Below are 25,932 nucleotides of genomic sequence, written 5' to 3' on the forward strand. Positions count from 1 at the left end.
TTTGGCGTTGGGAAGAGCGTGTGGTAGAAGTTGAATTTGTAAATAGAGTGGTCATGGTTGCTGCTAAAACCCCGGCGTTCATACAAAGGAGGGAAACCTGATTATCTTTGTTTACAAGACACACTTAATCACAATACTATGACCGAAACTGATTTTGCGTTTGACCACTTAGATACTCTTGGATCCGGTAGATTCGACCGAAGAGAGGGGTTGGGATGGCAAACCCGAGTGTATAGCTGCTGCCGTACTAGCTGACATTGGCCATGTTAGTGATGGCGTTCTAAGGTACGTCATGGCGGTGGTTGGGGTTGGTTAGTGAGGGGTAGGTGGTGGAGTGTGGGGATGTGGTACCGATGATCATTCGGTTTAGGGAAGCGAGAAAGGAGAAGCATATGCGATATAGGGTACCTGCTCCATTCATACATGATTAGCTTTCAGCAGAATAAGTTCATCTATGTGTCCTCACCTCGAGTATCAAGATAATACTTAAGAGACATAACTATATGTTTCTCCTAGGTGCAATATCAAATCCACCTAGACAGAGCTAGTCTCGAGCCTACATGGTAACCTTTGCTATTTATGTACTATCTAAGGGTATATACTCTCGCTCCGTTGTCATCTTTGTTCCATTTGTAATCCTTTCTCAATGGACTTTTATCATCTTCGACTTAAATAATCAGATGTCGGTTGAGAGAAGCCAATTTAAGCAACATGTTCTGGAGCGTTGTGCATGGTGAGTGGTACGTGACAACTGCTTTTGTAATGGGGGTCGGTTGCTGCCTAGTCTACCCCCGCTTCTTGAAGGATCTCTTGGGGCTTTTTTTTCCAACATTCTGTTCTTAGATGTAACTAGCCCAGCGCATCTCTTAAAGGTCCAAAGTCACCCCGGAAATTTGCAGTTCTTTGCCTTCTCCCACTCTGATCTCCCACAATTAACTCAAGTCGTATTCTATCTACCCGAGATCCCATTTACCTACAATACCTGCCTGTTTTACTACAATTCATTTGGTACCATCCCCGCCTACATCATCTGGATTAAATGCAAAAACTGCATATAGTTCTAGAAAACAACACGTCCATTCGTGGTGGATCAAGGTAGTCGGCACGATCAACACCTACCCAGGCAAACCTTTGTCAACTCGCACAGCATCAATTTCCATCTAACTACCCCACTGCGGCCCGCCCCGAGTAAACAGCTCACCTCACAACTCTTTTGTTCGTCTGATCTACGTAAACCATTACAAGCGCCTAAATTTCATATCAATCAAAGTTCGGGTCACGGGTCTAGCGACAACGGCCAACTCACACAATGGCGGAGCAACCTCAACCTCACAATCTCAGCAGCATGTCAATACAATTTCGTAGCGCTGTGGATGGTCTGACAAATGAATGGGGATATATCATTGTGCGTACCGATTACGCCACTGAAATCGACGAAGCACAGTGGACGGCCGCCTTGGAGAAGCTACGAGCCTATGCTGGTCCACACCCAAACGACACCGCACAGGAGAGCAGAACCCTTGCGCTACCCGTCATAGCCGACAACAAAATCCTCTGCGACGCCGACTATGCCACCTTGCGCAAGGCTTTCAACGGCTGGGTAGACGATTACAGTGGTCAAGACAAGAAGTGGCCGTCCGACATTCGCGACGATTGCTTCATCGTCATTGATAAGCTTGCGCTGGACTCGTTGCTCAACGCGCCAGACAATGTTCCCGGTGAGGTTCTAAAATTTCAGAACCCCGACATGGAGCCGTGGGTTGTCATAGTCGACTCCGAAGATCCGGCGAGCTTTTATTACAATGGAGGAGGCCCGTATATGGGCTTCACGAGGGTGAATACATACGGCGGCCTGGGCGAACTGTTTCTCGATCTATCATGCGATCTGTCTCTGGAAGAGAAGACTCCTATCGGAAGATATGATGGCCAAATCCCACTTTTCGACGGTACTCCGAAGGGCAAGCTGGTCGATCCCGCTGGAGGAGTGGAGGAACGTCACAAGTTTCCCTATGCTACGCCGGAGGGACCCGAAGGTGCACAGGCCATGTTGGACCAGATCAACCAAGCTTTGGGTACATCATATACTTTGCGTGACGACTCCGACTCCGACTAGATCTCTTTACCGAAAGCACGTTGCATAGGTAATGCGAATCGGGAGAGTAGTGCGATGGATGGTGATATTGGACTTATCTTTGTGGGTCTGAGTAGCTCCACGAGTCGGGGTGACATGGCTTTACATCTTGCTGGATGATTTCTTTTCTTGCCATCTCAATCTTCAGACTCTTCTGTCTTAGCTATGGTCGGAGTTCTGGAGCCTGCGCGGACTGTTACTTTAGCTAGACCTTTTCAGTTTCATAGTCACTGCGTGGAGATTACCAAAAAATGTGAAGGACAACTTTATCAACGAAAGCCCCCACTTGAAAATGTGAGACTGTGTTGAAAGGAGACAAGATTCTTCGCCAGACGACCTGGTATTCTTCTCTAAGTGTCGCAATCACTGCATCCGCCGCTCAATTTCATCCTTCAGGTAATCAGTACTATCTACTCACGGCGAATGAACGGCAACATTTCCATCACTCGAACCAAAATGTTCACTATAACTCTGGAAAATGGCAATGATGATATGCATTATGTAAGAAATATACATTAAACTAACTACATGATATATAGCGATAGAGAGAGACTTCCGAGTTGGACTTTTTTGGTCAGACATAAAAGAGCGATCGAGCATAACGAGCGTTGGGAGACATCCAGGATTTACGCGCGCGCTCCATAAAAAAAAAACTTTACGGCAGTACAACTTGCACTGTCCTAGCAATACTAGGCACTCCCTCCTTGGAAATGACGAACAAGTAGTAAGCGCCGGGGATGAGAATACCGCTGTCATTGGGCAGGGTGACAGTGCACTTGTTGGCGTTGTTGTTCACATTGGATAGGGGAACTCGTCGCTGGTCGGTGTTGAGGGAGTGTGTAACGCTGCCGATACGGACCAGGGTAAATTGTAGACCGGGAACCCACTTTTCGACTTCGATGGTCAGCTTGCCGCCGACCTTGACGCTGTTGGCACTCAGCGAGCTAATGGTTGGTCGTGCGGCGGGGGTGCCGTCTGCGTTGAAAAGGTAGGGTGGGGAGAAGATCTGGCCATCGGCGTGGTCGACGAGTTTGTTGCAGTTGGCAGAGCTGCGACCGACTCCCTGGGCGACGTAGCAGAGACCACCGCCACCGCTGAAGACGCGTCCATCAGCGAGGAGAATGCTAACAGAGTGGTAGTTTCGGGGTACGGCTTCCGGTGCGAGGGTCTTCCAGGACTTGGTCGCTGGGTTGAAAAGCTCGGGGTATAGGGCGCCATCATCGTCGGTGAAGACCTTGGAGCGTTTCTGGCCACCAGTTACTAGGACGGTTCCATCAGGCAAGACAACGGCGTTGGAAAAGCCACGGGGATAAACCATGTCTGCGACACGCTCGACCTTCGCGGGAGTGTTGGGCTCGCCAATGGTCGTAATGTGGGCTCGAGCATTGGCGTCGGAGTTGGTGTAATCGGGAGAGCCTCCAGCAGAGAAGATCTTGCCAGAGGTCGCGTCGTACATGACAGAGATGCCGCACATGGCGTCGTCAATGGTGTCTCGGATGCCAGCGGCCACTTGTGATCCGGTGCCTTTTGTGCCGTACCAGTTCATAGCTTTGCTTGGCCCGGCTTGGAAAACGGAGGCGTTCTTCCAGCCAAATAGCCAAGCGTGGTTGTCTTCACGCCAGATGCCCTCGCGATCGGTCGTAAGCATTGGCTTCACTCTTGCGTTGGGTAGAGCCGTCCAGGTGTTGGTGACCGGGTCGTAAACCTCGCCATCCTTGCCCTTACGGGGACCAGAGTATGCGCCTCCAATGGTGAAGATACGGTTGTCAGATGTCGTAGCAGATGATTGGTAGCCACGAGCCATTTTCATGTCAGGCGCCGAAATGAACGCGTTGGTAGTAGGGTTGTAAACACTGGTTTTCGCAGCATCGGATCCTCCCTGGATAACAAGGCGGCCGTCCTGAAGACTGCTCATTGCAGGGCAGAACATGTCGTGGTGAGTGTTGCTCACCGTGCGAGCTGAGACGGCACCACTGGATACGATTAGTATGCGTTTGAGAAGTGGACTATGGGCAAGACATACGTGTTGAAGTTGTAATCGGCAAACTGCGTTTTTCCACCTGCACCACCGAATGCATCCACACCCCAACTGGAGAATACAAGCAAACGTTTCGAGACAGGATACTCAGGGACAACATATGCAGCGACCGGGATGACTGGGAGGCGGATGAGATCGGACCATTCACCATTCTGTGCAGGAGCTGGTGCCTCATTAAGACGCATCACATCGTAACGCTTGTCGGTAGACCAGATCAATGTGTTACTGCGTGCATCGGCCTTGATGTGACAAGCCAAACCCGCTACGTCGTAAACAGCAGCTTTGCATGTTGCCCAGTTTGCGCAGAGATACGCGCACTGGTCAAAGGTTTTGACACCTTTCCATAACTTCTCAGTTGGTCCACGAATGTCGGTTCCTGGGCAGATGCTGTAGGTTTTCTTGCGTGACGCGTTAGCATATGACACAATCTACTACGTTTCGCCAACTTACTCGGTTCCTGTGGTAGGTCCATTCATTTTGAGGGCAGCGAGCGATGTTGACTTGCTCCGCTTGAATCACTTGATAGCGAGTATTGGCAACCCAAGTCAAGCCAGCAACCTCCTTGAAATGACAGTCCTTGGTGCGATTGTCGTATACTGCCTTGAAGCAGTCCATACTCGCGTCGCATAACTTCGCGCATGCTTCCACCGAAGCAATCTTGGGCTTTACTGTTACAGTAGGCCCAGTAAGATCCGTACCGGGACACACTCGGTAACGAATACCTTGGGAACCAGTGAAGATGGTGTCTGTACCGGGGCAAGCATTAAGGGCGTTGGTAAATTGGAAAAGAAGGGACGCCGAAAGAACGGCAAGAGATTTGTGGAGCTGCATCCTGGATGTCAAAGCAGTATGCTGGCCTACAGAGCACTGGAGGGACTGGGCGACAACATGATATATACCAGTCCAGACTACAAATTCTATATTTGTAACCTGCTCATAGGACGTCGCCAAAGCGGCTACTGGCGTGACGTGAGCGCGAGGGGTGTAAACCTAGCTTCGAATCGGCGTAATACACTACTAAGAAAGGAACCACCATGAGTAGCCATCCTTGGCGAGATCGTTCATTTCTCCTGTTTTGCTTTGTTCGATAGCGCTAGAGGCACATGCTAGGGACCACTGACAGGGGCTCTTGGCAACCGTAGCGGGCCGGAACCCAGACGTAGGCTAGTGGCGATGCTACTATCGGTAGGCTCGGCCTTCGTGGAGTCATGGAAACGGCTGCGCCTCCAAAACATGAGAACGTCTTCCGGTTCCTGCGTTACGATAACGCCTATCTTCTCGAGAGTCATGTGCCGTGCGGCCCATGTCTCTCACTCTTTTGCTGTGGGTCCATTAGCATACATGAAGTAATTTCTGTCTATACATTACTGTTGATGGAATATGTATAATTCCAAAAGATGATGTGAAGTGGTGGACAATCTTTTGTGTGCCAACAACCCATTGTTGTGTTCCCGCCACGCTGCCTGAAACGCCAAGCCCACCTTTCCACCCCATCCCTGCGCCCATCAGGGACACGTTGTCTGCAAGGACAACGGTGGTCAATAAACACCGTCAAATTACCGCCCCTGTCTCCACCGCATAAGCAGATATCAATAGCGTGCCGGAATGCCATGGCAACTCCACCCAAGGCCGCTACCTACCAGCACAACAGACCGAACAGTTCCCCAGATCACGGACACAGTCCATCTGTCCCGCCGATGACACATGATAGCTGAAGTACAGTAGCCTGCGAGGCATTCCAGTAGGGCAAGTAGAGAAATGAGAGTGACTCGCGTGGGGAGGACGACGGCAGCTGGTATGTGGGGCTGTATACCTCTAGTGCGGATGTGCGGGCGGGTAAGAAGAACGATATATTGATATTCCCTAAAGAGGACTTTTGAAGGATTGCGGGTGTTCGAAGAATGTTTCACGAGTCGACGGCTATCGCTCTGCTCGCAAGGGAATAGGAGGTTATGTGGCGCGGAGAACATGTCCGTGGCTGTGTTACTGCTCATTGCGCGTGTAATTGAACACACACAACTTCGAGACTGCGAAAAGGTTCTCTAAGTCTCCCAGAGTCTGACGAAGTGCAGGTCATCGTGAGCGAGCTCACCATCCTTGACCAGGCATCGCGCTCCAGTTGGGCGCCGACCAGTTCCACTGCGTACTTTCGAAGCCTATCGAATCGTGCGTGGGGGCTATGGGAAAGGGTTCCATACCCATGTTCATCTGATCGTACTGGCCATGTAGTGGGTAAAGGCTATCCTGGTCTGCAAGCACAGGGGCGTTTGGATTGATGTCCTCGGTTACCGGCAGTTGATCTCGCAGCGCTGCTGCTCTTTCTTCCATGTGATCCATCCTCTGTTTGATTCGAGCTACAATTGTTGGTGTTTCTGATTGCCCCGGCGCGGCCTCTCGTGCAGCCCACGCTTGAAGTATAAGTCCTGCAAATATTGAGAAAAAGGGATTGTTGGGTCTGTTCTCCATCGGATTGTCCTTGTGCTCAAGACCCATGAACCGAGCTTCGCAATTAGCACTCATCACTTCCCACGCACGGCTTGCGTGGTCGGAAAGCGGCCGTTGTTTCAGATCCCGAGCCAAGTGAACATAGGCTGGGAAAGGAAAGTGTAGGTATATCAGCCAGCGGTAGCCCGTGATTTTAGAGGGCTGCATGAGTGCTGTGTCGCATTCAAGCATATTGCAAGCATGCCGGAGACCTTCGTCTCTTTGCTCGGTCGCTTCCTCTTCTGGTTCTGGAGCTCTGGTGGATAGATAGTTTGCGAACCGGATTTTTGCCAGTGAATAACGTGTCCACCAAATCGTCATGAAGTGCAGTGGGTTTTGAGCATCGCAGCGCGCAAGACATCTCGTCTCAATCATCGCCTCGAACGTCGCCAAGTCATGATGTTCCAGACCATGAGCTAGCATAGACTTCTCAGCAAAATATTTCATGCTGGGATTGACGAAATCTAAGTGAGAAGCGCTGTGGCGAATGTAATTGCCAATTCGACATCGCGTGACTGCGAATAATGCTTCGGAAGTGATCTCAAACTCGACGGGCGGATTTTTTATATCTTTTCGTAGAGCGGAATCGTTTACACTAAGTGGTACCTTGCAGTCCCACGTGGGTAGCAAAGTGGCAAGTCGTGGATCCGTCAATTCCGCTATGCGGCTATCAAAGAGCACGAGGGACCACCAGAGTCGTCGCCGCTACTTTGTGTCAGTGAAATTGGGATCACACGCATTGTCTAACGTACAAGCTCAGCCTCAAGAGCGGGATGTTTGGAGTTGACAGCTTCTGAATCGATGCCCATCCGCTGGGCGATACGCACAGCAGTCGATAGCATAGAAGCGAGTGACCGCGGGTCAGTCTGGGACTTAAGCGAAATCTACTACCGTTAGATAAATTTCTATGCGATCGTATGTAACTCACTAGATAGAGGTGGAGAGCTGTCAAGCATTCTCGGTCACTGGTCTTGAGGAATCTACAGTTTAGCAATGCCTCCCTAGCCCCCAGCTGATAGCCTCTAATAACATCCCCTCGAGGTGTCCCGAACATGTTCTGGCATTGATTTTGGGTAAGGCTGAAGACAGCCATACAGTATATGGCAAACATCAAAGCCTCCGTGTTGGGTGGAATGCTCGTCAGATCACTGGCGGCATCGATGATACGCGGCTGAAGGGTAGGGGTGTGAGTGAGCTTCAACATTGGGTCGACATTTTCCAAGTATATCTGCCAGAGTTTGAAAATCTGAGCTTGGGGTGGATGCAGGGTAGACAATTCGATGCCGGCACTGCGGGAGCAAAACAAGAGGTGTTCACTGCGATTTAACTGGTCATCATAAAGTTCATCCCAGGCTTTGACAACCTCTCGTTGTCGCAAGATAGGAGAGGAAGAGCCAGTATCATCGGAGTCCCCGTGATTGTCGTGATATGAGTCGCCATTGTCATCATCGGCGTGTGGGGTCTAAACGCCTGTTAGTCAAATTGCTGCTCAACGACGCACGCACTCACTGTTCGATTCATGACATGCCAGAAATTCTTTGGAGGATTTTTTCCATCGTATTCAATCGGCCGAGATGTCTGGGGGTTTGCTTGAGAGCTAGTGGGCGTCGCTGACACTTGTCGTGATCGCTCTGTGAGCCCCAAAGCTCTTTTTCCAGTTTGACCACGATTTGGACGACTATCCCTTCTGGCTTCCGGGCTGAGGACATGGCTTGCTAAGTTGGTATGTAAGGGTTGGAACGCAATGTTGTGTGTCTTCAGCAGATTTTCGTACTGATGAAGACGATCTAACAACTCCCGCTCAGGAAATCTGCGACGCCTCTGGCGAGGGAACGTAGCTGCAGATACGCATTGAACGCCAGCTTTGGAGCAGTTGGAACACGGGAATTTGCGATCGCACTTTACTTTTCTCTGCGCACATAACACGCAAGACTGCACGCGTGCCGGCTTATTCGTGGCTGCCGGCGGAGAAAGAACATCAACGCTATGTTCGGGCGTGATCATGTCCGACGACATTTTCCAGATAGAAAACAAGCCTACAGCCAAGCCGGGGATGATGGTTGCGTATGATAGCCAAGGTGGGGGAAAGCCTAGAGTGGATGAAGATGTAGGGCGTTAGGCCACCATGTCTAGATATGGCCATGGTTATTTCTGACGCATCCTGTACACGTGATCGGAAGTCAATGAATCGCACAAGATCATCTCAGACGTCAGCAGCGCGCGAAATAGATGACGAGAGCATAGCTGGATTCAAGTCGCGACACAATGGCAGCTTGCGTAACGCGTCGAACAAGAGAATCACCCGCTACGCATAATGCCATGCTTTCGATGACTTTGACACTAGTAGTAACAAAGCTAGATGAGCGTGTCGCGGCTGCTATCGGATGAAGATCCAGGACTCAGATGTTGAAATGGCGACACTCTCGGCGAGGTACCATCATCGACCCCTCGGTCAAATCTAAGCCCCGAGGCTATCACGTGACTATCAGACCACTCATTGATGTGCATCATTATGCAAAAGCAGGATAGAGGATAAATCTACAGGTCTGCACCTATTTAATAAGACATTGCTCAATCTTGATATCTGCAGATAGCTTTTGCAACTTTTGACTAAGCTCTTCAACCGCATGGTTCAGTTGATCATCGCTGATAGCTTCAAGGGCATCAAGTATGAATAATACGCTAGTCGTACCATCACTGAGTGCAGTCCTCGAGCATTATCTCCAATTCCACCTTCTGCAAGTCACTTCGTTATCGTCACACCAGATAGCCTCTCCGGGAGTCGGGCACTCAACAACCACCTCCCCTCCAGACTTTGTGTCAAACTGCTCGCTTCCTGTCGTAAGTTTCAAAACTGGACTGCCGTTGTACTTGTCGAGATCTTCGCCTCCAAGCGGAATCTGGTGCTTAATTGAGATTGCATTGTAGATATCGGTCAAGCGGTTCACACGTGGTAGACCTGTGTCGATGCGGCGGAGGAGTGCCTCAAGGCTATTCATGGTTTTCTTTGGTTTCGCGCCAAAGGCTTTGTAGGCTTCTTTCCACTGCGCGACATGTGGGATGGAGTTGACTGGAGTCTGTGCAAGGACTGCTTTGGCTGAAGCTTCGGCAGATGAGAGGAATGCTTCGCTGATGGAGTCCGAGGGACCTGGGGGGATGTTGGTTACGGTCATAAGCAGTGCGCGGTAGTCGGGTCGGAGTTGGAAGATCTCTGGTTCAATGCACGCATTGGCGAGGAAGTTTGTATGGTCCCCTCAGGCTGACATATTGGATGTAGTCTGGATCGAGCGACCAAGATAGATAGACAAGGACTTGAAAGAGATAGAAATGGCGATGTGCGAATTTACACCTCGCTACAGACGTCAAGGTGAGAAACGATGTGTAAAGCCGTCGCACATTCTGTCTCGACTCTCGACCATTTTATATGCTCTTTCTGCAAAACTTACGCTGAAATCCTCTGGAAATTGCGCGCCTACCTGAATTGACAACAGGGCGTGAATGTCAAAGTCTCTGTTGACATCAGGGCGGGTTCAGTCCTTCCTAGCGTGCTAGGGAGTTTTGGCTGCTCGGATGAGTTTAGTGGGGCAAAAGTCTGTCTCGCAGCTCGTATGCCGCATACCGTATTCGTATACCCGCCCCGCCCTTCCCTCATCTTCCTTCGCATATCTATGCTCGCCAACCCCTTCTCGCGAGCCTCTCGGGGAGGCGACGCGTGGTTTTCCGCAGGTCTAACCTCTTCCTACCCTAATGTCGATGACACTACACGTGTCGGCGAGCAGAGACCTTGTGACGGGAAATTCATCCCTGGGTGTCGTGTTTTTCACGTGCCCCACGACGACAGCACAAAAGCCACTGAAGTAGCAATTGACGATTGGAATGATGGGGAATTAGGCGGGGATACGAAAAATCAGGTTATGGTGTTTCAGTATAAGGGTCGGTTCCTTGCGGTCAATCATGTATGTCTGTGGTTAACCCTATTATCGTCCGATGCATGCGTTGATTGTGGGTATGTGCGTAGGAATGTCCACATTCGTCTTATCCTCTTTCCAACGGTACGCCTTTTGATATTGAGGATTTTGGTGTGACGCTAAGCTCGGGGATACAATGTCCAAAACATGATTGGTCGTTTGATCTTCATACTGGACGGTCAGATCGCGGGAGCTATAAACTTCAAGTTTGGGAGGTTCAACAGAGGAGTGGGGCGGAGGGTGAGGAGATTTGGGTGAGGAGAAAACAGAGAATTGGATAAAGCAAAACAGGGGGTTTCACAGGTAGTTGGCTTAATGGCAAACATATCTACATTGCATGAAACATTCCTCTCCCTACAATTTGATACCTGTAACCTCAAAGGTCTGGACAACATTCTGTCCAAAGTAAGACCAGAATTTTGTCCCGTCAATCTTAGTGTCGACATGCTGTCCATACTGTTCCCCGGTTCCAATCTGAGTGCTCCACCTAGTAACAGACGCTCCCGTCGCCGGACGCGTCGTAAAGCTCGAAAGATCAAAGTTGATGTACTGCGCGGCATCGAAGTTGACAGCAACAATTACGAGCTTTGACTTGCTGGCGTCGTATGCAGCAACGACGTTGTCCCTACCGCCGTCAAGGATGCGCATTCCAACTCGCAGATGGCGAGCAAACTGTGCGAGGACAAAGTACTTTTGCGTGGGCCCACCGAGAGTCTTCGCGTCATTGTCTGCGTCTATGAGACCCCAGCCGCCTTGATCAAGGACTTGCCAGTATTCCCATGCAGTTGGCTTCAGGTATCGCATATCCTTAAAGAGATATTTTGCCATATCTGCGCCAGATGCTACACCGTCGCCATACTCGCTGTTCCAAACCTTCTTACCAGCCTGTGTGGCTAGCGAGTGGACACTTGCACGGTCCCCGCTGTTATATTGGTAGCCATGTACTTGGATGCGGTCGATCTTGCTCAGAGCGCTGCTTCCAATGTTCTTAAGGGCAGTGACTGCTTGATCGTAGTATGACTCGTCGGATGCCGATATCATTGTGGCCAATCCACGGCTTGTAAGTTCAGCATCCAGGTAACCGATAATCTTGGCCTGTGTAGCAACGTCGATGTGGCAACCTTCCTGCGTGCCATCCGCTTTCCACCAGTTGGCACTAGGCTCGTTGAAGGCTTCTACGGTTTCAAAGGCGATGTTCCACTTGTCTTTGAAATATTTGGCGACAGTGGCCATATAGACGGCATGTTTCTCCAAGTTCCAAGATTGGATGTTTTCACTGCCGTCTGCGGAACCAGAGGGGTTGTGGTTCTTCGTCATCCACCTATGTCTTAGTTAGCTAGAGATTATCGACTCCAAATCTGAGTTGCATACCACATGGGTGAATTCGAGAAAAGCTCGGTCCTGGTGGCTCCACGAGCAATGGCTTTCTGCAATGCCGTTCGTTGTTTGACATCGACCGTCCTGGACAAAAAAAGTCAGCGAGATTCTCTATATCACATCCTGGAAATGAACATACCAGTTCCAGCTAGCAGAGGTTGGATCACTGCTTTTCCAGTCTATCCAGAATCCCTCCATCTGCCTCGATCTCTTGACATTTGGGGACGAAACCATGCTTTCGCCATCGACCGAATTCCAGCTGCATGCACCAGCATTGTACCGAACGATGTTGAAGCCGAGCCCTGGAAGTGTCTGACCGTTATACTTGACTTGATCAAGCGTGAAGAATACGTCTGCCAAATCATCTCTGTCTCCAAACTGCTGCGCCCACCATGCTAGCGACGTTCCCCATCCTTCCCAGGTTCCCCAGTTGGATTTTGGGTCGATAGTAGTGGTGATGTCGGCATTGGCAGAGTAGCTGCTTGCCAGCACCAAGGCTGTCCGAAGGAAAGTGGAGGTGCGCATTGTGGAGGACGAAGGTTGAGCACCGTACCTTGGTACTGCGCATGGTTGCCATATATGTTTTCTTTATCAGCACTAACAATAACAACGCCAATCATCTTACCCATCATTTCCGGCAATGGACCCGCTAAAGCTGCCAATTTCATCTTGACGCCGAAATATGGGGAAGCGGGGTCATCCTTGTTCACAGACCATTCCTAGGAACTCCGTGGTCACCGGTCCCATGGTTGGTCTTCATCCGGAACAATTTGCATGCAAATTCTTCCGTAGTAGACGTCGGCAGTCACAAGACTACCACCCACAAGCCTTGGTCTTATGCGAGTGTATATGTGCATCGAAACGCTTGCTCATTACAGGACATCCATCCGACAATGGTCTTGGAACGTTTATAGGCAGATGCAGAAAATGGAAGGTCGCATGTGGGACCACACACCACTAAATTGGGAAGGTGGAGACTGTGTCGGTCGTCGGGGAAATGGCGTCCATGAGCACGGTCACTAGCAACGACAATGACATACGGTATGTACAAGGCTCGGCCCGAACATTAAAACGCGACACAACATGATGGCAACCAACTCGCGTGACGTGTCACATAAGTACTTTAAATTATAAATAGTCGTACGCTACATATATACCGCTCTCTGGTTGTTTGTAACACCTAGAGCAACTTCGCCGTACCCAGCATACGGCTCTGAACACCTCCATGAGTCGTGTTTCCAGAGACGGTGCCGTTAACATCCGCCTGGTCGAGCCAAGCAGCCTTCAGCGCCCAGACACCCACACTTGCAGTAGCTGTCTGGTTCAACCCACTAACTCGTACCATGAGCGTGTCTAGCGGTGTTGTGGGATAGCACAAGCTAGTTGCGCTGAGTTCGCCACCGTTCAAGAATAGCTCAATAATACTGCGGTCCATGATCGCTGATATCTTCCACGATCCGTCGGCTTCGTTGTAAAGTCCTGTGGCAGAGAACTTGTCGTTGAAGAATGGGCTTTGGTACCCTTCAGTACGACTTCGGTCTAGCCAAATATCACCCGAGGAAAGTGATGTACCACCTGTGACTGACTCTCCTGACTTTGAAGATGAGAATGTAAAGCTGATAGTGCCATCAAGTGAGTCGCCAGTTGTGAGTCCAGTGACGTTGGCCTCAAAGTAGATTGCTCCTGATTTGACAGAAGAGTAGTCGACGAAGACAGTGCCGTCTCCGAGTGACTTTTCGTATGCAAGCTCCTTCTCTGCGATGGACTTGATGTTCACTGGGTAGGATATCAGCGCCAGGCCCTGTCGCGGCAGCCTCTTCAAGTAGTGGCCCCGAGGTACGGTCATGACGCCTCGGAAACCGTCTCCCACCTCCTTGCCAGCTGTAGGAACCTCGTTCGTGTACTGCCAGTTACTCGCCCAGTCAATGGTGATTTGATGCTTATCACTTGGGATGCCGTAGAAGAACTGGCCAGCGTAGTTGTCCTTGGCAAAGTCGGTGAGTCGGGTCTTAGAGTCCTCAGCCTCGAAATGTGTGCCGTTGAATGTGCCGACAAAGTACTCCGCGATCGATCCACCAAGGGGCGCACCAGGGTTGATGGAGATGAGCATAAGGTATTTTGGCTCATCGCCTTCCTTAGCTCCTTCTACCGGGATCTCGACCATGTTTGGGCACTCGTATTGCAGGCCAGTAAGTCCATGGTTGGAGAAATTGCTGGTTGGTGTCCAGTCCTTGAGGTTGGGACTAGTGAAAATGCCAATTTTGAAGTCGATGGGATATGCGACGACCATGACCCACGATTCAGTGGGAGCATACCAGATAACCTTGGGGTCGCGAAATTGGTTGCTGTGAGTTCCCCCCGGTTTAATAATGGGGTTGTTGGCGTATTTGATGAATGATATTCCGTTGTCGTGAGAGTACGCAATATCTTGTGTCTGTTGCTCTGGTGTATTGACAGTGTAAATTGCCACTACGCCATTATCCTGGCCCGGAAAAAAGCCAGATGTGTTATTGGTATCGATGACAATAGAACCGCTGAAGATTCCTTCAGTCGGTCCTCCAGGAAATATGGCAATAGGTTGGTTCGTCCAAGTGTACAGATCTTTTGTCGTGGCGTGCGACCAATGCTGCGTGCCAGCGATGTTGGCGATAGGATTATACTGATAGTAAAGATGATACACGCCCTCTGCATCGAGGAACATGCCATTGGGATCATTAAGGAATGCCTGCGGAGGAGAAAAGTGGACTTGTGGACGGAGTGGTTGGTTATATTTGCCAGCAATCGGCACACCCGTGGGAACGTCTTTTTGCGAATATGTCGAAGTAGGCGCACCGGATGCTGACGGTGTAATAGAAGAGTTTTGGGCATATGCAACAGCGAAAAGGCTGCTGGCGGCCGCCGTGAAGAGGGTGAAGGGCGCAGGCATGATGAACAAGACGAAACCACACAACCAGATCCCAGGAATTTCTTGCTGGAACTGCAGATCAATTCAGCAGCACCCCAGAGCTTATATACAAAAGCTATTGACCCGCTTACAAAAAAAGTGGCTGGGCTTCAAAGTTCCCATCATGCCGTCAAGTCACGTGCGCCTAACACTTTGGGTGAAAAACCCGCACCCCGCACCACCACATCCGACATAGCATCCTCCAACCGATTCCGACTTTCTGGCACATCAACGCTCGGATGCTGACGAAAAACGCGGGACGAACATTTTCATTCGCGTGCGTGGGAAGAAAGTCGGGGCTTTGGGCAGGTCTGGGTGGGGAGCTTAGGTGAATACGGCATGCCGAAAGCTATGGTAACCACGTTTCCCCCATTTTCCCCCGCAATGCTATCGCTGCTAGGCTGGTATGGGGAAGGGGTATGGAATGTTCTATCCGTGCGTTCGGGGCTGAACGTTGGGGCTAGGAGGGATACAGCCGCATGCCCGGTGATGTCAATCATAATCCTCCCGAGGATTCCGCCGAAGGTACTGAGATACATGCCGTGGGCGTTGCGCTTGTGGTGTAGCGGCGGTGTAGCGACAGGGATTGTAAAAATGATGTAGGTGGAGCGAGTCAAGTACCCTTAGTGTGGAAAATCACGCAAGTTCTAAATACCCGGGCAAAGCTGGTGTTGTGAAAAGTTCCTCGGTATCTGTCCGGGTAGCTGTTAGTCGTCTACGTACCACGCCCTCAAGCATCATGTATGCGTAAAAACCGGACATCATACTCAGGAATGATACCCATGGAATTTCGGGTAGTCGCCAACTTCAATTGGCCTATGATCTACAAAACTTTCCGTCAACCGAGAAGCAACAATGTCTCCGAGAAGCGCGCCAATTCCAGCCCGCTCAGATCCGTCCCGAGTCAGGGTGCTCTCCACTTGGTACTTCTTCCAAGCCTCTACAGTCACTATCCCATTGCCGTGCCGAAGATCTTCCAAGCGTTCCGGAATTGTACATCATGATGTCTTCGCCCAACCTTAGATAGGTCAAGCGTGGTCCGTTGTATGTTTTCTTCTTTGCGTCCGCCAACTACCTAGGTATTCTCGTGCTCCTCCTCTTCCAAGTTCGCGTACAACCTCGGAATATGCTAGAATATCTATTCTCAGACCTGTTTATTATGAATAGTACAACCTAAAATGATCCTGCCATGAGTTGCGATTATGAACCTGGCAGAATTCTCCGATGGGAGATGTTCATCCCATCCACCCTTCTTAGACTAGTCTGTCCACTTTGGTTGAATACCTGTTAGCAATGCCTAAACCACACGATAGAAAGACGACTTACCGCTCTTAAAGCGTGTTAAATTTAGCCACATATTAACTATAGAGCTTAATAAAATACTATAACATGATCCATGGGCGAGCGGCGCACACGGGCGAGCGGCGCACCCCACCAACTTTACTCACCTTACTGATCTTAATCTACAATGGCTCAACGCAGCGCTACTCAATTACTATCAAATGAAGCAGATATTCAGCTTGCTATCTCATCTATTAATGCGCACCAGATCCAAGGTACCCGTACTGCTGCAGTAGTCTACAACGTAGCCGAAACAACGCTCCGCCGCCGACGCGCTGGTATACCTGCCCGACGCGATTGCCCGCCCAACTCAAGGAAGCTTACCCAGAGAGAAGAGGAGGTGATTATTAGCTATATACTTCAGCTAGATCTGCGTGGATTTGCGCCTACCTACACAGCTGTACGTGATATGGCTGATAAGCTGCTGGCTGCGCGTGGTGGAGAGCAGGTTGGAGTCAACTGGCCATCTACCTTTGTTAAGCGTACAGACAGTCTTCGGACGTGTTTCAACCAAGCGTACGATAGGCAGAGAGCTCTTTGTGAGGATGCAACATTAATAAAGAGGTGGTTTAAGCTTGTAGAAGAGACAAAGGCTGAGCTAGGTATCTGCGATGAGGACGTCTACAACTTTGATGAAGCTGGCTTTATGATGGGCAAGATTACAACGCAGCTAGTTATAACAGGAGCAGAGAGGAGAGGCAGGCCGAAGAGTATTCAGCCAGGCAATCGCGAGTGGGTAACGCTGATCGCTGCTATCAGCGCTGCTGGCTGGTCAGTCCCACCGTTCCTCATCTTCGCTGGCCAGTACCACCTATCAGCCTGGTATAAGGAAGCTGAGATCCCACGCGACTGGGCGATCGCAGTCAGCGATAATGGCTGGACGAATAATGAGCTTGGAGTTGAGTGGCTAAAGCACTTCAACGCTCACACGCAGGCTCGTAGTGTAGGCGCGCGTCGCCTGCTTATTATTGATGGCCATAAGAGCCACCAATCTCTAGAGTTCCAGGAGCTCTGCAAGGAGAACAATATCCATACGCTCTGTATGCCTCCTCACTCATCTCACCTACTCCAGCCACTTGATGTTGGCTGCTTCTCGCCATTGAAGCGCGCGTACAGCCGTGAGGTAGAGAGCCTTATGCGCAACCACATCAACCACATCACCAAGCTAGAGTTTCTGCCAGCGTTCAAGGCAGCATTTGATCAAGCGTTCACGCCAGCCAATATCTGCTCAGCCTTCCGCGGCGCAGGCCTTGTTCCTCTACAACCAGAGGCTGTTCTATCAAAGGTAGATGTACAACTGCGTACACCTACTCCTCCAGCAGCTCTGCCAGAGGCTCCCTGGGTAGCTCAAACGCCGAGCAACGCGCGTGAGCTTGAGGCTCAGTCAAGCCTAATACGTGAGCGCGTGCGCCAGCACAAGAGCTCATCACCAGCTTCAATTATTATGGCGATTGACCAGCTAAAGAAGGGCGCCGAGGTGATGATGCTCTCTGCTGAGCTGATGCGCGATCGGATCTCTAGTCTTGAGAAGGCCAATAGCGCAGCCTCAGAGCGTAGGCGGCGCTCTAAAAGGCGTATACAGAAGCATGGAGTACTCACAAAGGGAGCTGGAGAGGACATACTGGCTCAAAATGAGGCTGACCAGCAGATTGCTCATGAAGAGCGTCAAGGAGGAGCGCGATCAGGCCTCAGCCAGCGGGCTCAAAGGCGCTGCACTAGGTGCAAGGAGACTGGGCACAACTCGCGCACATGCAAGACTGATACTATTAATATAGAGTAATCTACTGTATCAATATCTAGCAATAATATTATCGCGTTGTTGAGATGCATCGCTTTAAAGTTGCAAAAGTTGGTGGGGTGCGCCGCTCGCCCGTGTGCGCCGCTCGCCCATGGATCATGTTAAGCCTTTCCTAATAGAAGCCTCACTAAATAAGGGTAAAGTACTAATATTCATGCGCTTAAGGTTATACTACCTCCTAATGCTCCGTATTTGCAATGTGTCTATGTTAGTGTATGTATCGTATCGTCTGAAGAAGCAAACCCGGTAGGGAGGATGTCACGGTTTGGGGTCTCTCCTGCTCTGCTCCTGTAGTCGCAACTTACCTTTGTAATGGACCGATGCCTATCTGGGACTAGCGCTGTTGACGGTCACCCACCTACATATACAGTTTGTAGACTCAGACAATATAACCTCAGTTCAATCCTTCAATTCTCCGCACATGCGCACTGTTCACTCCACCGCAACAGAGGAACTATATACATTCGGACAAGGCCTATGCACCTATGTAAGACGTCGTCGACGAGATGAAGTTCCATTGTTCAACGGCTTCGACATAACGGATCAAAACAATGAGGTTCCAATCGTAAGTACTTGGAACTGCCAAGTTACGAGGAATATGCAGTATATAGCAGAAGACATAACTTCTCCACATGCTCACCCCTCCAGCACCACGTATCCGCCAAGAAGCTTTTCAACTGTAACATAACTACTACACCCTGTCCATGTATCCGCCCAGGGAACCTTTTAACCACAGCTTACATACCGCGCCCTGCTCCTGTATCCGCCCACCCCCTCCATCTACTCATCTCCTACACTACCCTGAAAATCGGATACAAATCGCCTACCTCCACGGGCACGATTCCAAACGAAACATACGAATCAATCCCCTCAGGCTCGAGCGTCACAAAAGCCAAACCCGCATTCTTCTGCTTGCTATCTACCCAGAAACTGCCCTTTGGCAACTCCACCGTCTTGACCAGCGTCTCCGTCGTCACCGTATTAAGTACCACGCCCTCATAATACGACTTCCCAAGACGGGATGAGGTGATGTTGTATACTTCAATCTCGCCCTTGAACACCTCATCCAGCACATCAACCTGTAGTCCGGAGACCTGCAGGCGCTCCGCTACATCAGCCCATGCGCGGGGGATAACGTAACCTTTCGGACGGGTGCGCGTAAGATTTGCGGTTACGGGTGTTGTGCTTGCAAATTCAACGGGTAGTTGGACGATTTCCGCTGTGCGCCGGTCAACCATCGGATACGTAGTATTCTCCCACGTCGTAAAATCTGTAACTACGATATCCTCTTTACTCTCCATGACCTCCGCAATCGCCCCTTCAATCGTTGCTTTCACTTCGCCAGCTCGATCACGTGCGGTTTCTAAGACCCCCAGTATCATCTGAAGTCCCGCCGTGGTGCGCCGTTGAAACTCCTGGTTTGCGATGCCGATACCGCGGGTTTCGAAGAGGAAGGTCACGCATTGAATTAGGCCCATTGCGTTACGTCCGATTTTCGCATCTGTGCCTGCTTCTTCTAGGCGGGGTGGGGAGGTGCTGGATGCGGTTATGTACGGTGCGCCGCGTAGACCTTTGGACAGTAGGGAGGCGTTGATAGCGGGGGCGAAGACAGTTTCAGAGAGGGAACGGATGGAGGGGTGGATGTTTAGGTTTTTGGCTGCGCTGTACATGCCGTCGGCAGCGTTGCTGTAGTTTGTAGCATAGCGTGTGGCAGCTCCATACTCATGCATATCGATGGCGATATGCGGGGAGAAAGTGCTGAACCAGTTCTTAATATCCCTGGTTTGTCGACGTGCGAGTTTAGTATGGTCGCGGTTGGGATCGAAGTTCGTAGCTAAGGTGCGTTGGAAGTAGGCGTTTCCGTCGGGATTGTAGCGGGGGAGGATGAGGATTTCCATTTCGGAGAGGAAGGTCGAAGCCCAGGTTGGGTCGTTGTCCATTGCGCCGAGGAGGGCGAGGGTGGCTTCATCGCCGGCGGGCTCGTTTCCGTGAACTGAGCCTTGAATCCATACCCGCAGTTTTCTGGAGGCGATACGCGAGGCGGTTGCGTTTGGGGCGGAAGAGAGGTAGATATATGGGAATGGTTTGCCTTCCTCACTGAAGAAGTCGGCGACGCCATAGGTCATCCATGATGGGTTTTTTGATGCTAAACCACTGATGTATGCGTCTAAAGTATTGTTAGATTCTCGTTCGTCAAGCTTCAATTCACTGTATTCGGTATTCGTACCCAAATTGTATTGCGACGTCGCACCTTCCGTACCCTTAGCCCACCCAGGATCAAAAGATGCATTGGACAAGAATGCAGGACTGTACAACGTGACATTTGGTGCCGGGAAAGCCTTCTGCTCTATTAACTGCGAGTCTTGGTTTATATTAACATGGTTCTCGCCATATTGTGACTGCGCCACAGCAGATGCCGTGAAAAGCGGCACCAAAGACGCGGGCCTCATCTTTGCTCAAGGTACAAATCCAGTCTTGCAGCACTCAATCGCTCTTATTCTATCCCATCCCCCATTTTTGGCCGATAATGATACGTCGGTCAAGGCGCATATATTGCCTATTAGAGTATCTTGCCAAGCGATATCTCCTTGGCTGCAGTTCCTCCTGCCGTTTCCGGAGTCGTGTTTCTTGGACTCTGGGTCTTTGATCGTACCTGGGTAAGTTTATCATGGGAAAAGCGGCTCTATGCGGGTTTTAGAGGTAGATCAGAATGTGAAATCCCCGAAGAACGATGAAGGGGGGCAATAACGAGGGAATAGACCCAGTAGTACCTAGGTGGTAGTAGAGAGGTGGGGCTTTCGGCACGTCACAATAGGACCTTTACAACACTCTTCAACGACGAAAAGGGTCATTCTTGTACTAAAAGCAATCGTATGTACAAACCGGGGGTCATTAACAACAATGTACAAAGCGGAAGAAAACACAACGTATACACAAGACCGTCCTACAGCATCGCAGAACTGCGGGGGCGGGGCTTCTCGTATCCACTCCACCTCGCTCGACCTTCCTCCCATCAAGCCTTGACCCCAAAATCCCAAACCTGCACCTTCCTCGTCCCAAACGCTCTCCCCCCTGCCTAACAAAAAGACTCAACACCCCAAACCTTCTCAACCTCTCCTCATCCACACCGGGTTCGCCCTGAGAATTCGGCACCTCGACCAACTTCTTCCAATCCGCATAACCCCCCCGCCGCACTCGCCGTCCAAATCTGAATGCTGAGTTTGGGTTGATCTGGCAAGATGGCAATAACACTATCACCCACGGAGGTGATTTTCCCGCGGTAGGACAGGTAAGGCGGGGTGGATAGACCGGCTACGCGGATGGGCGTTTTGGTGAAAGTGCCACTGGACGTGCGGAGGTAGTGGTAGAAGAGCGGTGTGCCGGATGTGGAGTCGCGCATCAACGCGTGGAAACGACCAGAGGCATCGACGCATTGAGCTTCTTGGTTTATGATCTGGCTGTTCTGCGGGATTGTATACACTTTTATCCCCGGTGTAGTCGGGGTGATAGGTTTAGTTACTTTTGCGCCGTTGGTCTGCTTCCAGCTTACACCGCCGTCGTCGGACGAGGCGAAGTAAAAGTCGTGGTTCGTACTGGCGTCGGGTGTTTCGCGGACGGTCCACGAGACGTAGAGTTTGGAGGCGCGGTTCGTGATGCCGTTGATGTAGGCGTTGTTGTTGGCGCCTTGGAGGTATTTTCCCACCGCGCTCCACGTACCGGAACTGGACGAGTAGCGGTGGATGTATGAGTCGCCGGAGCCGGACTGGCCGATGCGGAATTCCATCAGGAGGTCGCCATTGTCGAGGGACTCGAAGCGTGGGTACGTGAGGGGAGTCCAGGGGCCGGTCGAGCCGGGGAGGCTGTGTTGAACGGGCCCAAAGGCACCACTGGCTGTCCATGCTGTGGGGATTGTTTTTGCGATGCCAGTGGTGCTGACACGGTAGTTGAGGGGGACGTCGTGGTGGTCGAAACTTAGATGGATTTTCCCGTCACCACTGATGCCCATGCTGATGGTGTTGTGTTCGTCGAGGGTTTGCTGGACGTAGTCGGTCAAGGCAAAGTACTGCCACTCACCCAGTGAAGGGGAGATCTTGCGTCTTCCGAGGTTGACATAGTGCTTGCCGTATCCAGACGCTGTGCTGTAAAAAGCAACGTATTGATAATCTCCAAACGTCGTCAGGGGATTCTGTTGGAACGAGACACCATTGAGACGAGCTGAGCCTTCTGGGTCGTTCGTAATATTCCAGTTCTGAGTCGACGTTATAGAAACGGCAGAAGCAATGGAAGAAAGCACAGCCACGCAACCGATCAAGGAAGTAAAGAGCTTCATGATGCTGTGTGGATAGGAAGAATTTGGGCTTCTAGCAAGCCATAATATATAAATTACGATCGCTATAGGTCCAGCCTAAGTCCAGCCTCGAGTCAAGCCGTATTGCCAGTAAATATCCCATGTCAAGACCATGACTGGATAATACCTACCCAACACGTCGCGTCCGCCTACTATAGCAGCTGCATTAGGAAATGACGTGCATCGGGAACTCGGAGCATGACTACTATGAGGTCTGTACGCCGGGTACTAAAGAAGCGCATCACGCTAGTTATATTGGGACCACCAAACCCCAGTAACACTATATTCGACGACAGTTCAGGATGCGGAAACATATGCCTCGGCAAGTCAATCAATGCCCTGTATGCAAGACACGCATTGAGAATACTGCCAGTAAACGGTTGCAACAGTACAAATACATTCAAGAGTGCAGATATCAAAGTCTAAGCCTAGATACCAAACGGTCCGAACTTACAAGCACCTGACATTTTGATTACGCCACCAACTTCGTCCACGCTCTTTAATGACATTATGCGGATATTAATAGCATTACGCCGTGACATCGCCGCTTTTTGCACGCTTCGCATCCCTCTCTTCTCCAGCAGCCGCCTCTGCGCGTCGTTTCCCCTCATCTTTCCTTGCCAAATCCTTCTCCTCTCGCGCAACACGCCGCGCTTCATGCTCTTGCTTGTCCTTTTCTTTTCGCAGTGCCTTGCTTTCAAATTCATGCCAGTCGCCCTCCAATTCCTTCAGTGCGTCAGCACGCTTTGGTGGCGGTGCCTCGCTGGTGAAAAATGGGTGTTCAAGCACATCAGCCGCGGTGGGTCGCGCATTTGGATCGAAGAGAAACATGGCTTGAAGAAGCTCAAAGGCCATTGGACTGACCCGGTCCTTGTACTTTTCCTCAAATGTAGACTGCTTTCGCTCCGTAGGCCGTAGCAGTTCAGACCACTGCATATCAACGATGCCTGGCCAGTCTTGGACGGTCGGTGTACCCAAAACGTTGTAAATCTTGTCCAACTGGCTGATCTCTCCACCGCTGCCAGGGAATATGGCATGACGTGTGAAAATCTCCACCAACACACAAGCTGCCGACCAAATGTCGACCGCAGGACCATACTGTGTTTCACCCAGCAGAAGCTCAGGTGATCGGTACCAGATAGTGATGACACGATTGGTATAATCCAGTTTGCTGCTCTTTGCGTAAAATCGTGCAAGACCGAAATCCGCCAACTTCAATTGTCCCGTGTTCGACACTAGGATGTTCGCAGCTTTGATATCTCGATGCAAAACACCACGACGGTGGAGGTAGTCCAGACCCTCAAAGAGTTGCTTCGCCAGGTCCTTCTTGTGTGCTTGCTCGAGCTTGAAAGTCGGGTGATTCAAGAGTCCCGTGAGATCGTGCGACAAGTACTCAAAAACCATGTAGCAATCATTCTTCTCGACCATAACCTCGCGGAGATTGACGATATTCGGATGGTTGAGAGATTGCAAAAGCTTGACCTCGCGAATGGCGGTGACGGGAAACTGAAATTGTTAGCATGATCCACATCCAATCACCACTATACTTACGCCATCGCGTTCACCCTCCATCCTGATCTTCTTGAGCGCAACCAGGTCTTTCGTATATACATGTATCCCCTTGAACACCTTTCCATAAGTACCAGATCCAACAACCGACTCATTCCCCGGCTTCCTGTAGTACACAGAGTCCGAGTTGGCATGTTCTGGGTCGAGTGTTGGCCGTGGTTTCATCCGCTTCTTGATGATAGTCTTCGTCTTTGGTATCTGAGGAGGGGGTGTCCTCCTTTCCGGTCGAGCAGGACGTATATCGGTGCGTGAATCTGGGCGCTCGGGCCGCCTGTCGTCGAGTCGTCTCGGTGGGTATGGCTCTCTGCGATCGCGAATGTCCCGTGGGTCTCGGTCGCGGACATCTCTGTCTCGCATATCACGCGGATCTCGAATATCACGCATGTCCCGTTCTCGTGGGTCTCGGTAATCTCGTTCCCTGCCACGGTAATAGGTATCGCGAGGGTCCCGAATATCTCTGTCACGCGGATCTCGGTAAGCAGGCTTTCGGTCGTAGTAGTCATCGTAGCGGCGGTCTCGCTCGCGGTTCTCTCGATCCCGATCCCGATCCCGTTCGCGTTCGTAATCTCTATCCCTCACGTCTCGGTCTCGATCGTTCCGAGACTCTGCATAACGTGCATCACGCTCCGTCACGGCCTTTGCCTTGGTATCCAGCAACGATTCCTTGGAAGACGACTCGGCCTTCTCAGGCTCTTCTATTCCAAGCTTGGCTTTGCTAGTCGACGGAACCGAATTTTTCAATTTCATCAACGAAAAGGTGAAGCCCGCTTTTGGTGCTGTGGGAGTCGCTGACTTTGGGGGCTTCTTCTCCTCCTTTGGCCCTTCATCCTCTACTCGCAAGTCTTTGGAGGGACGGAATGGGTTGTCGTCAGCGTCGACAGATGCTGAATCGGCTGATTGGGATGTGACAGGCTGTGGACGGGGTGCTTCAGTGGCAGGACGACCACCTCGTGTGCCAGAAGATGGGGTCCAAGATAGATTCGAGTATTGCGTGGGTGCAGCACCACGGCCGCGTCCACCAGGCCCGGCAAAAGGAGCACTTGCACCAGGACCAGACATGCGCCGGTCGGGACCATGGTAGCCACCACCACGATAGCCACCTCGGTGCGGACTGTTCTGAAAGCCAGGTTGAGGGTATGGTTGATTGGGATAGTAACCTGGTGATTGGTTTTGGTGATATGGCGAGTGGTTTGGAGGGTAGCCTTGCATGGGCGATCTGTTCACGTTAGTTGAGGCCATTAAAGTGCATGTGAGAGCTCACCCCTGATTAGGATAGGGCTGGCCATTCCAACCTCCTCTACCTCCTTGGTAAGGCGACTGGTTCGGGGGTGAATATTGATTGTGGGGAGGATAGGGTGGGGATTGCTGGAAGCCGCCTCGGCCTTGGTAATTGTAGGCGCCCCTCATATTGTCCTCGTCACGACCCGGGTTATCAGAATTGTAGCCAGATGCCGGTACTGGCGAGGCTTTGCGCGAAGTGTCCTTCGCAGGGGTAGCTTTGCGTGAATTTGCTTCGTTATCCGAGCGGTGTCGCGATCTTGGAGCGGGTGAGGGGGATCCAGAAGGGCGACGTCGGGGCGGTGGGCGAGGCGAACGGCTTCTACGTTCGGGTCTGGTTCGCGGCGAGGCTCTGCGAATTGGAGAGCGTCGGCGGGGTGGCGAGCGAGACGTGGCACGTCTAGAAAGCCGACTGCGACTTCTTGCTCGGTCACGGGTGGAGGTGTGCCTGTACGACGTGGTCCGAGAATGGTCACGGGGTGAAGCAGGTCGTCTATCAGTCCTCCGGGGTGAAAGTCTTCTCGGCGATAAATCACGCCTGGACCTTCTGTCAGGCGAAAGTGATCTCCGCCTTGCACGGTGTGCGGCTGGTCTGTAATGGCTATCGATGGAAGGGGAGCGACGTCGGCTGGACGTGGGTGGGATATACGTGTCGG

At 51.1% G+C, this 25,932-nt stretch overlaps 11 protein-coding genes across 11 annotated transcripts; 2 read left to right on the plus strand and 9 right to left on the minus strand.

Moving 5' to 3' along the window:
* Positions 1 to 1,309: 1,309 nt before the first annotated feature.
* PtrM4_132110 (uncharacterized protein) lies at positions 1,310 to 2,113 on the plus strand (the record flags this gene model as incomplete). Its single annotated transcript, XM_001941218.1, has 1 exon — positions 1,310 to 2,113. The coding sequence occupies one exon, from the start codon at positions 1,310 to 1,312 to the stop codon at positions 2,111 to 2,113; it is 804 nt and encodes a 267-aa protein (XP_001941253.1).
* Positions 2,114 to 2,786: 673 nt separating this feature from the next.
* Positions 2,787 to 4,061, minus strand: PtrM4_132120 (DUF1929 multi-domain protein; the record flags this gene model as incomplete). The annotated part of the gene is made up of 1 exon (XM_066109063.1): positions 2,787 to 4,061. One exon carries the CDS (start codon positions 4,059 to 4,061, stop codon positions 2,787 to 2,789), a length of 1,275 nt encoding a protein of 424 aa, XP_065961055.1.
* Positions 4,062 to 4,114: 53 nt separating this feature from the next.
* On the minus strand, positions 4,115 to 5,000 carry PtrM4_132130 (PAN-AP domain containing protein; the record flags this gene model as incomplete). Its single annotated transcript, XM_001941219.2, has 2 exons — positions 4,115 to 4,567; positions 4,620 to 5,000. The coding sequence occupies 2 exons, from the start codon at positions 4,998 to 5,000 to the stop codon at positions 4,115 to 4,117; spliced, it is 834 nt and encodes a 277-aa protein (XP_001941254.2).
* A 1,257-nt stretch (positions 5,001 to 6,257) lies between these two features.
* On the minus strand, positions 6,258 to 8,174 carry PtrM4_132140 (putative C6 transcription factor; the record flags this gene model as incomplete). The annotated part of the gene is made up of 4 exons (XM_066109064.1): positions 6,258 to 7,358; positions 7,406 to 7,537; positions 7,582 to 8,115; positions 8,163 to 8,174. The coding sequence occupies 4 exons, from the start codon at positions 8,172 to 8,174 to the stop codon at positions 6,258 to 6,260; spliced, it is 1,779 nt and encodes a 592-aa protein (XP_065961056.1).
* Positions 8,175 to 9,370: 1,196 nt separating this feature from the next.
* PtrM4_132150 (B3-4 domain containing protein) lies at positions 9,371 to 9,826 on the minus strand (the record flags this gene model as incomplete). The annotated part of the gene is made up of 1 exon (XM_066109065.1): positions 9,371 to 9,826. One exon carries the CDS (start codon positions 9,824 to 9,826, stop codon positions 9,371 to 9,373), a length of 456 nt encoding a protein of 151 aa, XP_065961057.1.
* A 1,149-nt stretch (positions 9,827 to 10,975) lies between these two features.
* Positions 10,976 to 12,523, minus strand: PtrM4_132160 (uncharacterized protein; the record flags this gene model as incomplete). Its single annotated transcript, XM_001941220.1, has 3 exons — positions 10,976 to 11,942; positions 11,993 to 12,082; positions 12,138 to 12,523. 3 exons carry the CDS (start codon positions 12,521 to 12,523, stop codon positions 10,976 to 10,978), a joined length of 1,443 nt encoding a protein of 480 aa, XP_001941255.1.
* Positions 12,524 to 13,178: 655 nt separating this feature from the next.
* Positions 13,179 to 14,924, minus strand: PtrM4_132170 (SacC, Beta-fructosidase (levanase-invertase); the record flags this gene model as incomplete). The annotated part of the gene is made up of 1 exon (XM_001941221.2): positions 13,179 to 14,924. The coding sequence occupies one exon, from the start codon at positions 14,922 to 14,924 to the stop codon at positions 13,179 to 13,181; it is 1,746 nt and encodes a 581-aa protein (XP_001941256.1).
* A 1,768-nt stretch (positions 14,925 to 16,692) lies between these two features.
* On the plus strand, positions 16,693 to 18,063 carry PtrM4_132180 (uncharacterized protein; the record flags this gene model as incomplete). The annotated part of the gene is made up of 1 exon (XM_066109066.1): positions 16,693 to 18,063. The coding sequence occupies one exon, from the start codon at positions 16,693 to 16,695 to the stop codon at positions 18,061 to 18,063; it is 1,371 nt and encodes a 456-aa protein (XP_065961058.1).
* Positions 18,064 to 18,872: 809 nt separating this feature from the next.
* On the minus strand, positions 18,873 to 20,531 carry PtrM4_132190 (carboxypeptidase; the record flags this gene model as incomplete). Its single annotated transcript, XM_001941222.2, has 2 exons — positions 18,873 to 20,248; positions 20,309 to 20,531. The coding sequence occupies 2 exons, from the start codon at positions 20,529 to 20,531 to the stop codon at positions 18,873 to 18,875; spliced, it is 1,599 nt and encodes a 532-aa protein (XP_001941257.2).
* A 668-nt stretch (positions 20,532 to 21,199) lies between these two features.
* PtrM4_132200 (Herpes-BLLF1 multi-domain protein) lies at positions 21,200 to 22,411 on the minus strand (the record flags this gene model as incomplete). Its single annotated transcript, XM_066109067.1, has 1 exon — positions 21,200 to 22,411. The coding sequence occupies one exon, from the start codon at positions 22,409 to 22,411 to the stop codon at positions 21,200 to 21,202; it is 1,212 nt and encodes a 403-aa protein (XP_065961059.1).
* Positions 22,412 to 22,957: 546 nt separating this feature from the next.
* On the minus strand, positions 22,958 to 25,405 carry PtrM4_132210 (SPS1, Serine-threonine protein kinase; the record flags this gene model as incomplete). Its single annotated transcript, XM_001941224.2, has 4 exons — positions 22,958 to 23,935; positions 23,981 to 24,513; positions 24,622 to 25,214; positions 25,260 to 25,405. 4 exons carry the CDS (start codon positions 25,403 to 25,405, stop codon positions 22,958 to 22,960), a joined length of 2,250 nt encoding a protein of 749 aa, XP_001941259.2.
* Between the last annotated feature and the right edge of the window lie 527 nt (positions 25,406 to 25,932).

Source organism: Pyrenophora tritici-repentis, chromosome 7, assembly GCF_003171515.1.
Source record: "Pyrenophora tritici-repentis strain M4 chromosome 7, whole genome shotgun sequence".
Lineage (NCBI taxonomy): Eukaryota > Fungi > Ascomycota > Dothideomycetes > Pleosporales > Pleosporaceae > Pyrenophora > Pyrenophora tritici-repentis.